Source organism: Taeniopygia guttata, chromosome 5 (genome assembly GCF_048771995.1).
Source record: "Taeniopygia guttata chromosome 5, bTaeGut7.mat, whole genome shotgun sequence".
NCBI lineage: Eukaryota > Metazoa > Chordata > Aves > Passeriformes > Estrildidae > Taeniopygia > Taeniopygia guttata.
In genome coordinates, this window is record NC_133030.1 from 49,314,600 (window position 1) to 49,332,347 (window position 17,748).

Consider the following 17,748-nt stretch of genomic DNA (forward strand, 5'->3'; position numbering starts at 1 on the left):
AGCAAGAAGTGATGCTCGTCTAACCTAACCTAACTTGACACTTTAAACATGTTTGCAACTGTGTCTGAAAAAACACCCAAGGGACAGGAAATGTGTATCAATGATACAGTATTTGATAGAAACATCAGCCATTTATTTTGGTACTGAAACCACCTTTCTGCATGTTCTATTAAGTGATTCCAGACAATTTACAATGCAGTTTAATAACAAGTTTCCTGGTTAAAACAGTTGCTTAAATACCAGCAGACGTGACAGTTTTGGTGACACAAAGGGTAGCAGGTGTACAGAGCTTCTGGGTCTATTCTAAACACTGTGCTACAGGCACAGTTTTATCATTAAATTTCATTTTAAAATTGAACCAAACATGCAACATATGCATACAATGTCCTGAAATGGATCTTAACTGCTACTGCATTAACTGCTACTGCATTACCTAAAATTGTTGTCAGTTTGCCTTAGTGTTTAGAGGTAATATATGACATTCAGTGTTGTTTAATAGGATAGGCTGATTGTTTTGAAATGTCTATAAACATATTCTGTAAGTTACCTGGTATTAATACAGGAGTCTGAAGCAATAAGTAAGTTTAAAAGACCTATGTGAATAACACACATTCACACAGCAGCACATCAGCAGAACCAGAGACCACAAAGTAAATGCATACTTTAAAACATTTTTAGTGGTGTTATCACTGGGCAGAAGAGTTCCTCAGATCCATAACAAATTCAATTTTAATTTCCATTTTCCTGTAAAGGCCAACTTCCTTAGACAATAAAAAACTCAACTTTCCAGAAAACATGAAGTAAGACTATAATTTCACCTATAATAAATGTGGGGATTTTATGGTGTATTTATAAACCATATGTCAACCAATTAACTCTTATTTAGGCTGCTACATTCCTTTGGATTTTATTGTGCTTGGTTCCAGTTCTCCTACATACTTAACAGGTCACACAAAACATCAGCAATGTGAGACAACAGCTCACAGTTCTCCATTCTCAGAGGCCCCTGAAGGGATTCACCAAACAAATCTCGCATTTCAAAACACCAAGTTTCCCAGTGCCCCACATGATAATCCACTGGTCAGCAGGGGTCAACTAGGACTCCTAGGGCTGGCCATGGGAGTCAGAACAGGATCTCCACCCCTTGGACAGAAGTGCTTGTTACGCTTTCTTGCTTATGTAAAAGCCATGGGATTAGCCTTCAAATCTACTCAGAGTGCTTCAAACACCCCAGGAATAAGCCATCTCCATAGTAACAGCTTTAATATTCAGCAAGGAGATCCATAGTACCCCAGAGTGTTCTTTGTCTGCTCATTGAAAACAAACTAGCCTCGTAGGAGGGCACCTGGCAAACTCACAAATAAGTTGATTTAAATATTTAATAGGAATAAGATGGCCAGTTATTCTGTCCTGAAATCAGCAGATGTTAGTGAAAAGAAGCTGTATGTAACAGGCAGGCTCTGTCTGCGCCAGCCCTCTGCACACTGGGTGGAAATGCTCAAGTAATTCTGCCGGGTCACTCAGAAGAAACTTCACAAACTTGTAAAAAGGAAATAGAAGTAAGGCAGGAAGAGAATTAGCTGCGAACTCTTGGTTCACAGGACATCTGGAAAGGCTGTGAACTGTGGGTATTGCCTCACTTGGTTCACTTAGGGCTCCTGTAGGCTTCTCAAACTAGTCACTTGTGGGACACCACTGTGCTGCAATGATAACAAAATCAAGAAGTGCAGGTTAAATTCCACCTTCAGAAACTACTGGCAGTGAATTTGGGATTCATGTTACACAGGGAATCAGTGGGAGGATGTAACTTTTGCATGCCTAAAACATAACTTGCATGAATCGTGCTCCAGCAGGTGCAATCTGCCCACTTGAAACAATTTTGGAAATGCCTGTCTACAAGACGTGTGAATTTTGCTATACTGAGAACAGTCTCAGAGTCCTCTGGCTGAGCATGGATAGGAAAGATGTCTACCCTGCAATGCATCTGAAAACAAGTGCCCACCTCTGCAAGCTTTGGTGGAGGCAAGAAATGGCTATGACCATTTTTAAGCTAGCATTACAATGCTACCTGCCTGATTTTTCAGAGATTCTCCCTGATCTGGCACACTTGGCTTTTCTGCATGTTCCCTTGGTCAGAGAGAAATGAACAGCCCATATCCTGCATTTACAGCAATGTTTTTACACTCACAAAATACACGTTCAGATTTGAGGCTCCCATGCAGATTCCCCAGAGCCAGCAGTTCACCTGCATGGTGACAGCCTGCAGCTGCTGGGGCTGGGTGAGCTCAGCCACAACCACAGGACAGAAGGTTACGTGGAACCTTTTCTCTCACTTAGGTCAGACAAACATAACTCCCACTATGTGACTGTGCCTACGGTTCAATATCTCAGCTGATAAACACTGCTAAATATAGTACCAGTAGTTTCCCACATAACAAAACACACAATAGGCCTTTCAGACATTTATCTTTAAAATCTTTTTAAAGAGTTGCTGTACTAATGGAGCAGATAACAGACAACATCCTCCTACAGGTACACCTGCTCTCAATTCTGTCATTAAACCCATCTCAGATGACATACATGGAGTGGCAGGTTCAAACAAACTTCAAGCCCAGTAAACGTGGAAGACAGCACACAAGAAAAGCAGCAAACATCTGGATAAGGCTTTGGTCAGGCTTGGCCCCAAGACATGGCTTGAGTTCCATGAAAGAGGCTGTGCATACTCTTTAAATAACATCTCTTCCCCTCCCCTTTTCAGAGCAGTGGTGCAAAGATAGTGCCCAAGAGGGCAGGCTCCAGTATGGCTCTACTGCAACTCTTGAAGACTGTGATGATTTGAGGAAGAAGAGCAAGGGAGGGCAGCTCCTGGGATTGCACTGAGCCAGGAACAGTGGGCTGATGCAGCCCACTGGTGACTCTTTTGAGGTGGGCTGAGTTTGAACTTCTCACTAGCAAGGTGCTGGCTCCATCAATGAAGTCAGTAATTTTAACTCTTCAGCCTTTAATGGCTCTTGTAGGGAAATGCAGTTACCTCTGCTGAACATGCTTTTGAGCAACAGGGTATTCTGTGCTGAGATGTAACTTTGCTTCTGTTGCATTTTACCCCATTGCTTCTTCTCTGACCTCAGCAGACCTTGAGAACAGAACTCATCTCAGTTCTGCTACCTTTTTATAAATTTGAAGCCATTTTTTTCTCTCCCCTGCCTTCTCTTCTGTATGTCTGGGCCCTGCTGCTATCCTCTAGTTTTTCTCCAGCTAGTCTTCAGCCTATCCCACAGTGCTAAAGTCAGTAGTTACCATCACACAATCCACATGCTCACCAACAAAAAAATAGCTGTGTGAGACACAACTCACACAACAGATCAGTGCATAAGAAACTTCCCTGTGCTCTCAAGCCTCCTGCAAGGACTAAAACACTATTAATACAAAGTCCCCTCAAAGACCAATTACTGTGCAGGCTGACATGCAGGACTTGGACTGAATATTGAAAACTACTGCCTTTGGGTAGAAATACAGCAAAGCATTTCTGCAAACTTAAATGACAACAAGAAGACATTGGTCCTGTCTAAATATATGTTTGCCACATTGCTGTTCCCCAATGTGGACTTTTCAATATTTCAAGAAAAGGAGAATTTCAGTCTGTGAAAAGTACTAAATCCAAAATAATACTTGGAAAAAAACACCCAAAACTGAAAACATGAAGCACCAAACCAAAATGCAGGATACAGGATTGCAGAAGAATGTCCTCTATCACTGACTTCAAGACCCACAGTCTGAAATATAAACCTATTAATAAAACTGATATGGTTCCATCTAACAACTAATTTAGGTTGTTTCACTGCCCTGGGCAGAAGATTGTTTTCATAGTCTGCAAATTGCATAACACCATGTAGTAGAACCATGCTGGGAAGTGACCTGAGAATAGCAGAACTGAGTTTTAAGAGGAAGCCAGTCACTGTGGAGAGAGACAGGCAAGGCACTACAGGGCAGTAGGAATGAGGACCTGATCTGAAAGAGATTGGGAGCTCAGGACAAGACCTCTAGATATAAAGACACCATAGCCATATTGAAAATTTAGTTTTCAATGACAGGTTAAAGAAACTACACAACAGCCTGTGTAAGTCTCTGGAAACAAACACCCCCATTCAGATAATGAGAGGAGATTCTTAGAGAGAAAAGCACTCTGCAAAACAGCATTAAATGGGATGATGTGTTCTTTTCCTGGGTTAGACTACTGAATTTAGCATGAGTGATAGACCATTACTGCCTCACCCTTATTCACACTTACAACTCCTTTTAACAATTCTGATGATCAAGAAGCATGTTTAGTTGTTTCCAAGATATATGTTGCATTAAAAAAGGTGGAAGACAAATGTATCCATTTCTACATTTCTGCTCTAATCCATCCTTTTACTGCAGGACACACTTATGTGAACCTACAAGGACAGTAACTCTCCACAGCAACTTCTGTGCACCTACAATTTTATAATTTTCCGATTCCTGGTATTGCTTTTGTGCACAAATGTCTCTTTGTAGGGAATCAATTTGCATAGGAAGAAATTTTCAAGGGAACAGTTAGTTGCTTCCACCCCCTCATTTTTATTAATGGCTCAGAGTCTCAAAAAAAAAAAAACAAACCCACAAAAAAAAAAAAAACCAAACCCAAAAATAGTAGGAGTGCAAAGGCCTTTCTTACCTGGGAATGCATTTATATCAATTACTGCATGCTGCCCAGTCTGGTTATTAATGATAATATCAATTCCAAAGAGGGAAACTCCCAGAGCTTGCCGCAGAGCTTTAGAGATTTCCCGGATGACGTCATCATTTGGCCGCTCAAATACTCCTTCGATTTTATCCAGCTAAAATGGAAAAAGACCCATTACTAACGGACTCTGAAACAGCCTTTTTAGTGGAAAGATTGATTTTCAGAAGTTTCCAGGTGCATATCCACCAAATCTAATTGCAGAGAACCAGTGTCATGAAACCGAGAAAGATACCAAAGAGAAACTACTTTCGTAATTTAAAATCCTTCCTAAATCAGAAATTCATCTGCTCTAAAGCATCTAGTTCTTCCTCTTCACACTGGTGCAGCTATAGAAGCAAAGCAGGAATGAATGGAGCATCAGACTCATTATTTTAAGTACTAGATCTACACCTTAAAAAACATATACAGGTGGCATATTTAATCCTGTGCTGCAAAACCTCTGGCTATCATTATTTCAGTGTAGATCAAGGTCTCTGTTAAAGGGTAACAGGATAGACTCCTGTTGTTAGTTTAATCTGAGTCATACAATACAACTCAGCTGATATCTTAAGGGCAGAGTATACATTTATGTGGGTTCAAATTATTTTGTAAGTATTTATTAAAATGAGTGACTTAGGTTACTTATGAATGGAGGATGCACTCTTCTTCGCTTTTTAAACAGCATGTTACACAGCAGAAGTATGCTGTTATGCCTACAGAAGCATGACTGGAATACATGTTTGTATTAATGAGATGGCAGGTAAACCACAGGACTCTCTAAGTCTGAAAGTAAATTTTTAGTAATGGCTTCTCCCTCAACATAACCGCAAAAGGATTTATGACTAGCACAACTACAGTTTTAATATTTAGCATGCCTACCTGTCTTGCACACAAAATTCAAAATCAAATACAAAACTAGTCCCCAGCAGAGCTTGTGAAACAGAAAAGAATCTGAAGACTCAAGAGATTGAAAGGACCCAGTGCTGTAAAGTGACTTTCTCAGTAGCCAAGTGCCGGAGAACTTGTTAAGAATCATATATCCAAATCTTAGTAAATGGACTGGTAATGCTAGCATGAAACTGTGCAGTGTGCTGGTACTGATGGTCTTGAATGACATCCAGAAATGGTCCCATGGTCACAGCTTGGGCATGCTCACATGGCAGACAACTACTGGCCCTTTGTGGCCTTTGTGCCAAAGCAATTTCTATGCTTTAATTTTCACTGTTTGTCTTCCCTCACAGAACTGAGTCCTAGAAGAATGATTTATGCTTATCAATCTCTCTGGACAGTAAAAAGCCAGGTGTTTTGATTTAAAACCTCCTTCTTCCCTTCGCCTAGATTAGCTCTGGGTAGTTTGGGAAGCAGCACATCCCTGCTACAAGTTCTTCCTCACCGGAGCTCGGTAAGGAAAATCAGAGGGGGACACAGTCATGCTGGCTCGTGGTACCAAACAGACCTCAGCCTGCAACACAGAAGCAGACAGCTTGTGAAAGAGAGTCACTAGCTACTAACACTTCCATAAGAAAGGATTAGATAGGTTTCCAGCTGAACTACAGGGAAAAAAACCAAGTGTACTTACTGCTGTTAAGACAGATGAGGACTCTGGTTTGGAAACATTGTGGCTGTTGAAAAATATTGATTCTCTGTCTGCAATTAAAAACAGGTTGTAAATAACTTTATACCAGATTTTAATTTCCAAAGGAACAGTGTAAAGAACAGTAGGTGGCAGTGCAGCCCCAGGAATCTCATCCTAGTCTCAACCATCCACCCCACCCACAGGGCTCTCCTGCTTGCTGGCACTTGGTTGTCTGCACAGGCAGGGACCTGCAGACAGATAACCCACGGTTCTCAGACCACAGATAAATAGAACCACACACTGGGTAAACAGAAATCAGTTTTCCTTCCTTCACCAGAGAAAATTAACTAAGTTCAGTCAGATAATGAAGTTAAGTTTTACTAATGTGCTATACTCAAAGTGACAGTTCCAAGGGGAAGGTGTGTGACGGAAGAGAGAAGCTGCAATCACTGTAGGTGGTAGGCCAGTAGCACCTAGGGTACACTGAGAGCCCTGGGAACCTGGGCAGAGCACTATGACCATGGCAGAAAGCAATACATTTTGTGGCCAGGACCTGTCTTTCTCTTGGAAGCACCACTGGAATGCAGGAGACACTCTGAGGCGACAGAAGCCACTATTCTAACAGTTTATATGAACACAGATTCTGGCCTACTTAATTTGATCAGGACATACACCAGACCTAAATGTAAATACAGGCACACACAGCTACAGACAAGAACTTCCACCAGCATCCTACTACACCTATATTAACAAAATACATATTGGTGCATGAAATGCAGTAGTGAGCATACATGGGGAGATACTAGGATTAGCCAAAAACACTAAGAAAAGTGAAAAAAAAAAAAAAAACCAAAAACTGGCATTTGTTCTATCATCTCCTTTAGTTTGATCCCATCCTCACCTCCTAGATTTTGTTCAGTTGCTATCAGATCATGCTTGCTCCCATCTATGTGCTACTAAGTTTTTTATACTTTTGGTGGGCCATAGAATGCAGTTCTCTGGAAAGGAGCTTTTTCCATAAAAGAATTCTAAGTAATCTTTAATGAAAACACTTCAAGTGTTGCTGTCTAATGACATATAGAAGAATCACTCTCCTCACTGACAAATCCATTCCTCCTTCTCCCCAGCAGAGCTGATATCTACAAACCAAAGGACACTTCCCACCAAGATTTTCAACACTGGGCCTCACATGAAGAGGGGGGCTCATTTAGGGGAGAGCACAAGTGATCTTTAATTTAAAACACACACATATTCCAGGTAAAAATAGGGAGAGGAAGTGCTGAAATGATGGAATTCAGGAAATTCTCTCCAAAGCACATTTATAAACAAATTCCGGAACAAATGACACATGAACTTACTGTGAAAGGAGAGAACTTCTCTCCCTCTCCTCCTTTCCACATGACATAAAGCAGTGTCTAACAGGTAAGACTCAGGTTACCATTGCATAAATATTTACTATATGAATGCCATTAGTACATATTCCAGAGCAGGTGAGCTATCTCCCTTTCTATTGAAATAATACAGAAGAGGAAACATGCTATGTCCAAACCAGCTGCCTTCACTTCAGCAGTTTTTTCACAGATATTTTCTTTGGAGATGTTTCCTGCTGAGGCTGCAAGAACAGACATTTTCTTTTAAATCAGTACAACGTACCTGAGATGCCTGCAGAAAAGTTCTTTAAAGATGGCCTTTTCACCACAGTGTAAGATTCCCCAACCACGAAAACTTTATAGAGCACAGCATTGTGATTGATGAAGCTCTGAATGACACAAGGGGGACGAACAGCTTTGAGGCCTTCCTGGTTGAAGATGATCGCCATCTGGAAACACACACACATGGTTTTGCAAAAGGCTGCAATACTTTCATGCTTATCCTTGTTGACAAGCAACAAGGGGAACATCTCCTTTTCTGCATCTTGCTTTATTTCATTGTGTTTCATTTAACTGGCACACAGCTCTGCAAACACCACTGACAGCGAAGCTTTCATTTTCAATCAACATTTTCTTCACAGCACTTTGCAATTTCATTTGCTGCCTTTAGTTGGGAAACTAATGCAAGTGCAGGTACAACAAAGAGACAAAACACCTGACCAACACAGACAACAAAGTTTGTATTGAATACAGGCCTGTATCATGAGAACAGAAGGAACAGCTCTGTGCACTAATGACAAGAATTCTTCCCCACAGTTCTATTTCCCTGATTTGCTTCAGCCAACTTGCAACAGACTAAGCACCAGGGCTTCACCCACACCAGAGGACATTTCTCAGACTCTAGTAGTTCTTACTGCTAACAAATGCTGGCCTATCAATTTCCCTGCTTGGTTTCACCCCATTACTCTAAACAGATAGTCCTCTTGAAGGCACTGGAATAAATATGTTGAAAAGGAATGCATTTATTTGGCTTTATGAATGATCAAATAACTGCACACATGCACAATAACTCAGTAGTTTAACATTTTCTATGTTCAAGTCAACATATGCATTCAATACCTACTTGCAGCTGATATTCTTGCTGTCTCTATTATACAGCATAGAGTGAATTTGTGAGTGGTAACAACGTGCAAGAAATTTCTTTAACAGACAGAATCATCCATCAAGATGATTCACAGCAACAACATCACAGCTCATTTCTCTCTTACTGATGGCAAGAAATATTGCTCTCTTCCTCCTCTTGTGTGGATTGTTGGCATTATAGTGTCTACAGCATCACACTGGCAAGAATTGTGCTGTTCCTATAGTGTTCTCTTCCACTATTAGTTAATTAATTCCCACAAATAAACATTAGATGAACAGGTTCAGCCTATTTTAGAAGTGTGGAAAGCCAGAATTTATCTTCTCAGCCTAACACTGACCCAGGCTATTGGAAGCTATGTGAAGCCTCTGCTCTGCAAAGCTCTGTGCTGGCAGCCCCATGGACTAGCACACAGCCCATATAAGCCATATAAATCCTGTGGTGTTGCGTTATGCCGGTTCACTGCGATGTCTCGTGGTTTTTAACATGCATGAATAGAGCTCCAAGAATTTGCTTGCAGGGTGCACTTGCTCTTTGTCATCTAGCACAGACCTGCTGTGCCTGGCAGTAACATGGGTACAATACTTGATATCATAATTTCCAAATAGCATTTCTCATTATAAATGCAGAGCTCTTCTGAAGGCAAAACAAAACATTTGCACCAAGAATTTTTAATGACAATGTCCATAAGGAATTCAGTCTCACAAAACATAGTGATTCTCTGCCTTTTCCTTCTTGTCTGCTCAATGCTCAGAAAAAAATCTGGATACATTTCTTCAGGCTATGGGTCTCTCATGGTAGCTTTACCAAAGGTTAGTTATGTTCTGACCCGCTGGCAGCCAGGAAGCACAACTTCCAGCCATCATCTCTATTAAAGTTTTAAAAATGGTGCTGGCAAACTGGGAGTCAAGTGCTGAGCTGCTGAGGCCACTGCTAGTGCAGAGGCCATGTAGAACTAGGGACACCACAGAAAGGGTGACACCACCTCAGCTTGCACATGTACTCACAAGAGAAAAGTGGAGTCTGACAGCCTCAACTGGTGAAAACCAAACTCACGCACCAAACTTAAACTCAAGCCTGCACCTTCAGCTGTTCCTGTTAGCCAGTACTTGAACTTTCTTAACAGCCATCTTATGAAGAAAAGCAGGTTTCTGGTCAGTGCTCTAATTTCAGTGTCAGTCCTGTATTGGAAATATATCCACAAAATGTGAAGTGATTTACCAAAAGCCAGACAAGGAGTCATTAATAAAACAGACAATTTCTTGCTTCTAGACCTATGCTCCATATTTTAGACAGATTGTGCTATAAGCAGGTATTTATCCTATGCTTCCTTTGTAATTATTGACCATAAGCAATTCCAAAACAGTTCCACTCTGATCATAAATACAGTTTTGGATTAGCCCTGAGAACTCAGCAACTCCAAAACTTACTACTGCTACTACTATGTAAAGTATTATGCAAGATTTCAGGCTTTTTCAGGGGTCCTCCTAAGCTCTCGTCACAAGTTCCTGTGATAAACTGCAGACTATGGCTGTATTTTAGTCTAATTTTTGCTCTGTCAGGAGGCTTAGATGTGTCTGCACTGTATAAAAGAAGATCAAAGAAAGATTCATCAAGGGAATAAAGTCCAAGCCTAACTGGACAAGTACTCAGAGGTTGATGTGTTTCAGTTTGCAGTTGCAGAGGAACTCTTGACAGAAAAATCAGCAGGAAAATTTGAGTCTTAAATTCATTAACAATCCAGTACCCAAGTGTTCTCAGGAATGACAGCAAAAATTTATAGCAGCTGCTCCAGCAAAGTAATAGGACTGTCTGTTTGCTTGTGAAATAAGCCAAGGTAAAGCCTGCCTAAAAAATCTTACTGCCTTTTTTGCTGGCCAGTCAAGATTTCAGCCACAGCCATTCTGCTCATCTAGATTTGCAATTTACTTGGAGACATTGCAGCAATGTCTCATAGTGCACGTTTCAAGAGCAGCTGGGAAACCTGGACTTATGGCCACATTGTTAACAAAGGAAGCCAGGAGTAAGGGGAGCCAGCAGCAAGGGCTGGATTCTCAAAACTGATCTGAACTAAGCAGGAAGGCAGGAAGCACAAATGGAAAAGAATTAAAACAGGACTCAACTCACTTAAATTTAGAGGAAGCTAATCTCATAGGTAATGCACTCATTCTGGGAATATACAACCATTTTAGCTGCAATTGCCTTACAGGAAGGCAGATAAGTTTTACCAGTCCTACTCTCCCCACAGATCCCACTGTGTTATTACAACTGAACATTGCCTGGAAACCATCTCTATTTGTTACTCCCTTCCCCCTCAAGGAAAGGAGCCAGCTGCTCCATCTGAAGCACAAACCCACTTCTCATCTGTACCACATACATATTGGAAAAGTAACTTTCTGGGACATAAACTTTATTTAGTGACCTCTTACCAAAGGAGTGACTGAAGGAGAATTCTTGGACAAAGATGACTGGAAACTACAAACTGCTAGAAGCAACAATATGATGGAAGGTAGAAACTGCTAAATACAGCTTGCATGATTCAAGTCATAATTAGCTTCATTTTAGATTTTTTTAAAAATAATGGTGCAATTAAACATGAGGAAGAGGTGGGGAAGAAAGGTTGTTTAGGCACAGCCCTCTTCCTACCAACTACAGGATTGGAAATCACCAGCCAAACCACCACAGGGGGAGTGGGGGACAGGACACGATTGGAAGCAGATGAATAATACTGCAAAAATTTTTAACTCACCTCATGCGAGTTGGTCCCATGGGCCACTCTAGTTTTACAAACTGGGTAAATAAAAAAGAAAAGACAATTCACCACTGAAACAGAACACACAAACCCTTTATAATCCTGTTCCCACCCACACATGCAAACACTGGAGTCCACCAGACCAAGGCATTGACTGTAACAGACACCAGTGACAGTCTTTGCTTGAACAGTGTCCTCAATCAGTGCAAAACTTGGCTTGCTCCAAGCCCTACTCTCTCAATTCCTCCCTGTAACTAAGGTGCAAGCACAGGTCTTTGTTAGGACTGGACAGAGTTGTAAAGCATCAGCTAAGAAGCTAATATTAGTATTAGGATTGTCATCCTGTCTACTCAGAGAGAATTTTCACAACTATATAATTTTTTTTTTCTAGAGTAGCTAGAGCTACTTTACAGGTACCACAAAACACTGGTGTCCTTAAAACAAAGGAACTGGGACACAGTCAGAATCAACTTATTTTCTTACCTCCCTGTTTTCAGGGAAGAGCAGAAAATGTAACGGACTGAACCAAACTAAGATAATAATTTATTTTTCACAGGCAATCATAGAGGAGGACAGAAATAGGCAGAAAGCCTAGCAGTTTTTCTTTCTCCTTCTCATTTATCTGCTCTGTATATCCTGATTCTCACCTCCATCCTGATTAAGAGGAGGAGTAAAACCAGTGAGAGGAAAGAAACAACATGCTCCTTCTACTATCAGGCCAGAGAAGAGCTTAAGACCCTAGGGCCCACATAATGACTAAGGCTGATGTTACTTATGTGTTAAGGAGAGGACATGAAAACTTGCAAGTAGTGAGGGGGTGGATAGGACAAGACTTCTTTGCAGGTTGTTGGAAGAATTAAATTACCAGGTAAGAGGACAGGGAGCTATGAAAGAGAGATAACCTGCACTAGAGTCCAAAATAACTTGGCAACTTGAAATTTTACAAAATGATGTATGATGTCTCACAGACATGTGCTCTGGAGAGCTGGATCAATTTTAAGAAAAAAATAAAAATAGACACAGGAAAATAAAAAAAACACTCCCAGAATATCAAGGTGTATTAATTTTCAGTGCTATTTTGTAGTTTCACCATCATTTAGTGGGTTTGATTCAGACCTCCTGAATATGTTCTGCTGACTACTGAGGACTAGTCAGTCTGCACTGAGGGCACATTGTGAAGAGGAGGGCAAGGCCATTCTGTGGAATTTAAAGTACTGCTTCACAACCTATCTTCAGGAGACCTGCCTCATTTGGGACAGTGGTGGCAGGGAGGGCAAAACATGCTTTTTCCACACGACTTTACCTCTGAACCTTACAAATGAAGCAAGCACCAAGGGAACAAACATCAACTAATGATCCTGCTCACTTCATACTGCAAGGAATCAAATAAAGGAACCCATTAAAGCAGAAGTCCTGCAATGAAATTTGCTACAAAGCACAAACAGTTCATAGCAGCTGTTTGAGCTGTGGGCCCTTGGAGTCTGTTATCTGTGTTAACCCTCTTTTTTTTTTTTCCCTCTAAGATTATATTTGTACCATGGACCAGGGCAAGGGAGAGGTGGGTAAAAAAAGAAGACAATCAACAAGGCAGTGATTTTCTCAAGAAAAAAACGAATGCAGCTGGCAGGAGAAACATCTTGTACAAGTTCAGGGCAAGAGGCTAATTTTGTTAGAACTATTAGCATTTGCCAGGAATGCATGTTTACTGTAGCAAGGTGTTAAAAGTAAGGAACAGCAATAAAAGTAAAAGTAAAAGATGATAGGGAGGGGATTTGTTCTACATTCCAAGCAGACTGCATCAGAGCATTTGTTTCAGGAAAGTTTTAACAGAAGTGAAACCCACACTCCTACAATGTTGGCTATCTTTTGGGGGGTGCATGTGCAGTATTTAGAACCCACTAGATGTACCAAAGAAAATCTAATGTACATACTGAATGGGAATGCCAATCCATTCTTCTCTATAAGCTTCAAGGTATCTTCTCCACAGGCACTTGTCAGCTCCATAAAAGGTGGTGAACAGATCCTCTCATCTGCAAGAAAATAAGAAGACTCAGATGAAGATGAGGGGTTTAGCTCCTCAGCTGCAACATTACCAGCTCTCTCCATACTAACTGCTTCTTAATAGTCAGCTTATATTAAAGCACCCAAAAGGACTGTAAGCCAGGCCTGAATCTGGGTTTCTGGAAGCATTTCAGAAGATGAAAAGCTCAATTTTCATACAATCTAAATGGCAATACAAAGCCAGTATTTTCATAGGCAGCAGAAATGGTCACCTGCTTAGAAACACTGCACAAGGCTTAGCCAATGAGGTAAAAGGCAACTGGGATCTTTTTATGTCTTTGAGCAAAATTTTCTAAAGCATTTTATAAAAACCAGAATGGTCTGCAAATGTGACTAGAATAGGCAATCTCACAAAGCCGTATCTCCTGTAGGGCTCCTCAGGTGTCAGATTCCAGTGTGTATTTACTTCAGACAAGGTGCCAGAACATTCTGCTGTTCTCTGGGATGGCTCTGCCATGAAAGCAGTCGGTTCATTTGGTCTGGCAAAGCCAATCAGAGCATGTCAGAGATGTTTAGATATCATCATGTCAAGACTGCTCAGCAAGTTCTGGGTAAAGAGAAGAATCATGGGAACCGTGGTAAAATTTAATGGAGGAGTTCTGCTCCAGAATGTTTCTGCCAATGCTGTGCTTGTTCACATGGTGTTGTGGGAAGGCTGGAGTCAAAAACCAGCCCTCTTAAATGACTCGGTAAGTTGACTTGCTCTTCCTGTTCACTGTAGGAGAACTGAGATTCCCCTGGGAATGCAGCAGGAAAGGCAGAAACCACTGTAGGACTCATAGGACTTGCACATAAATCGCTTAAGAGGGCTGAGTTGCAATCTGAAGTGTACAAAGAACCTTGGCTTCAGCCACAGCTCTGAGACAGGTCAGCAGGGCTGCAGGTTTTCAGACAAGCTGTGTGCACCTTGACAAAATTGACTAAGTCAAATCAAGGACATCACACAAGTATGAATGACTATTTAATTACCTCCTCAGTGAGCACAGCCTTAAAAAAGTACTACTTTAATGGAGTTTGAGCTGTGGTCAGGTTAACTTGGGAGCCACAAATGAGTTATAACTTGAGCTGCACAGTACTGAACACAATTCAGAACAGGTCTGCCAAGACTCGCTTTGTAGACTTATTTCAAGAGAAAAAGGATGACACCTTCCTCCAAGAAGCAACTGGAGACAAACACAAATGGTGGGAGCAACTGCATCTGGCAAACTTAAGTCACAGGTTTGTATCAACCAGCAACTTGTCTTAAAAATAAGCAAAGAATGGCTGAATTGAAACAAGTGGTGGCCATGCTGTGCAGATGGTGCAGAAACTGAAAAGTACATGTGAACTAAAACCCCAGCAAAACTAAACATAACTCTGAGACAGACATGCGTTCATAAATCCCTTTATAAACATTGTTTGGATTAATACTTTTCACTTCATTGTAAGTACATCTATAAAGAAAACTGAATCACTGAAAGTAACAGATAAGCAAAACTCTCTATATTTTGGTACACATATCTCAATACATCCCCAAACTTTTGGAATATCTGAGAACTCTGTTCATTAGCAGTGTTGTCACTACAAGAAATTTTCTGAGAAAAGGTTATTTTCATAGATTCTAAAAAGAGCAGAAAGACTGATGCTTTGAGGTCAACCTCTACAAAACTAAACAAAACATCCCAGATTTCAAAGCTTTCAATTTGCTGCTATGAAAACAGAAAGCAGCATCCAAAAGTGACAGGTACTGTAATATTTACAAGCCTTTGCCAGAGTGAAAGTTCCTTAGTTGGATGAATGTAGGGAATAAGATTTAGTTTACAGATACTTGGGAACAACTTTGGCTTGGCAGCTCTCCCACCCACATACTGAAGGCTCACAAGTAACTTTGCCTTCAGAGTGCAGATGCAGAGGAATGTATGGTTCCATCTTGGTTCCCTCTGTTTCTCTCTCATGCAAACAGGAAAGGGAGACAGGGAGGATCCAGTGTTCCTGCTGACTACATGACACTTGCATGGGGAGATGAAGGAAGGGGCAAACAGTAATTTCTCTGACTCTGTATTTAGAAAGGACCACCTGGATCAACAAAAAGTAGCAGAGAAGACTCTCAGCATCACAAAGTGCTCCTGCTGAGTTTGCATAGCACTGGCATTTTCTCTATCAAGAAGGCAATTCTAGCCCACTGAGACCTCTAAAACAGACCATTAATTCACAGCCAGACCTGAGGACAAATGAATCCTCACTCAACACTTCAGTAGAGCCTACAGCTAGAAAACGGCTGCTCTGAGTTTAACTGCACACACTGAAATCCTAAAGATAGATGCAAGTTAAAATAAAAAGTCCTCCAGCAATCATCCTCTCCTCCTTCCCAGGGTGGTAAACACATGCTAAAGCTTTCTCTCATCATCCAGCTCCCGCTATCAGAATGACAGCAGTCTCTGCACACCTTCTCACCCAATGGCTGAGAGTCAATTCAAAACTGATTTACATCAGCTTGGCACTACACCATGCAACCCACACAGAGCAAATGACCCCCAGTGGTACACTGAGCCTTCCCCCCTCCTGCTGAGTAAGCTGCTTTAGTGTGGACTTACTGAGCTGTGCTCAGGTGCTGGACTCTCGGCACTGTCACCACTTCTTTGCAAACCAGCAGCGACAAGACACCATGGGAAACCATTGCCAAAAAGAACAGTAAATATTCACAAACAAGTAAACATAACAGTCGAGAGATGAGAAGGGCATCATGATTCTGGCTCCACTGCTGCCCCTTTGTACTGATGCTCCAGCCTAACCCTCCAGTCTAAAACCCAGCACTATTCTCATTTGCACCCGAGAGCCCAGTGTGAACAAAGCACTATAATAAAAGCAGTCTGAGAACTACTACAGCATGAGGCCACAGCCATGTCACCCCTCCTGCTAGCTCCACTGGCCATACAGCCCTAGCAGAAGTGACTCTGTCAGGACACAGACATGGTATAACCCAAAACCTGTGCATGGAGCTGGTGCTGTTGCTTTTCAACCATCAGTACTCAGATCTGTGCTGCGGAGAGGAAGAGTCTTCTTCTAAAACATCAAGTTTGGAAAAAACTCTGCCTCATCTTCCACCCTTGGCTATGCACAAGTGACCTTAAATTCCAAGAGATTATTATGTATTCAGTTTCTGATCTTTTCACTTTGGATCTGAAACTAAAAATCTGGCACTCCTTCTCTCCCTTTGGGTGCATACATGGCATCACACAATAAGCAGATGACCACAATTACTAACCCTATCTTCCTTCATGCAGCCTGTGCTGGACCGAAGATATCAGCAGGAAAAGTCTGACCATAAGTCTACAGACTGCTGTGAATTAAGATTCTGTACACTGCTATAGTGCACATTTAGAGAATGGTATTTCTTTATTTTCTAAGCACCTGGTTGTCTCTGAGAGTCCTGCCTTTGAAATATGGCCACACCTCCAGGTGAACCCTGTCAGTTCCAGAAGTGCCAACGTAACAGCAACAAGGAAAGATTCTTCAAATCAGTGTTCAGCTTTCACCTCAGACAAATACCAAAAGTATCTGTAGCACTTTTGCTGTTAAAAACAACATATTATAATTAAATTTAAAAGTCAAAATTCTGTCACTCTGTTCCTCCTCCATCTTTGTCCTCATTTTTACTGCATGCCTTAGCACAAACTTTGTGGTATCTGTTTTTCATATTTGCCTTTAGATATTCTCCCTTATCTTCAAGATTATTTGATCTCAGAGGGAGTTCTCTCTCTCCTGTTTCTTATATTCTGTATTTTTTCTCACTCCCATCCCTATCTCTCATCTAGGCTGTTCATTTTTCCACCGTTATTTCTTTCTTTCAGTGCTTCCTACACTTTATCCCTCCTATGACCTCTGAATGGAGCTCATGGCTGGAGGGATCACGTTCATTGCAAGTGCAGGGGGAGTGTGTGCAGTGCCTGAGGACAGCAAGGAGGTGGCACTAACAGGTGACAGGCAGCGATCACAGTAGCAGGGCTGGTACACCCTGCTGTGGGGTGAGCTGTGTCAGAGTGCTGTTCCATTCCCATGGAAACAACATCATTATGAGGGCTTGACTGATGAGGGCCAGTTTACAGGATGGGTAACACAGCTAAC

General features: G+C 41.4%; 1 protein-coding gene across 5 annotated transcripts in view; it reads right to left on the reverse strand.

Moving 5' to 3' along the window:
• ITPK1 (inositol-tetrakisphosphate 1-kinase) overlaps positions 1–17,748 on the reverse strand; it is a 139,456-nt gene that overhangs the window by 6,942 nt on the left and 114,766 nt on the right. For all 5 annotated transcript variants that reach the window (XM_072930357.1, XM_072930356.1, XM_072930354.1 and 2 more), the window contains exons 6-10: positions 13,515–13,613; positions 11,581–11,621; positions 7,974–8,139; positions 6,324–6,391; positions 4,697–4,859 (exon numbers count right to left, since the gene is read on the reverse strand). In XM_072930357.1, coding sequence (XP_072786458.1) covers positions 4,697–4,859; positions 6,324–6,391; positions 7,974–8,139; positions 11,581–11,621; positions 13,515–13,613 — 537 coding nt within the window. The remainder of the gene's footprint in view (positions 1–4,696; positions 4,860–6,323; positions 6,392–7,973; positions 8,140–11,580; positions 11,622–13,514; positions 13,614–17,748) is intronic.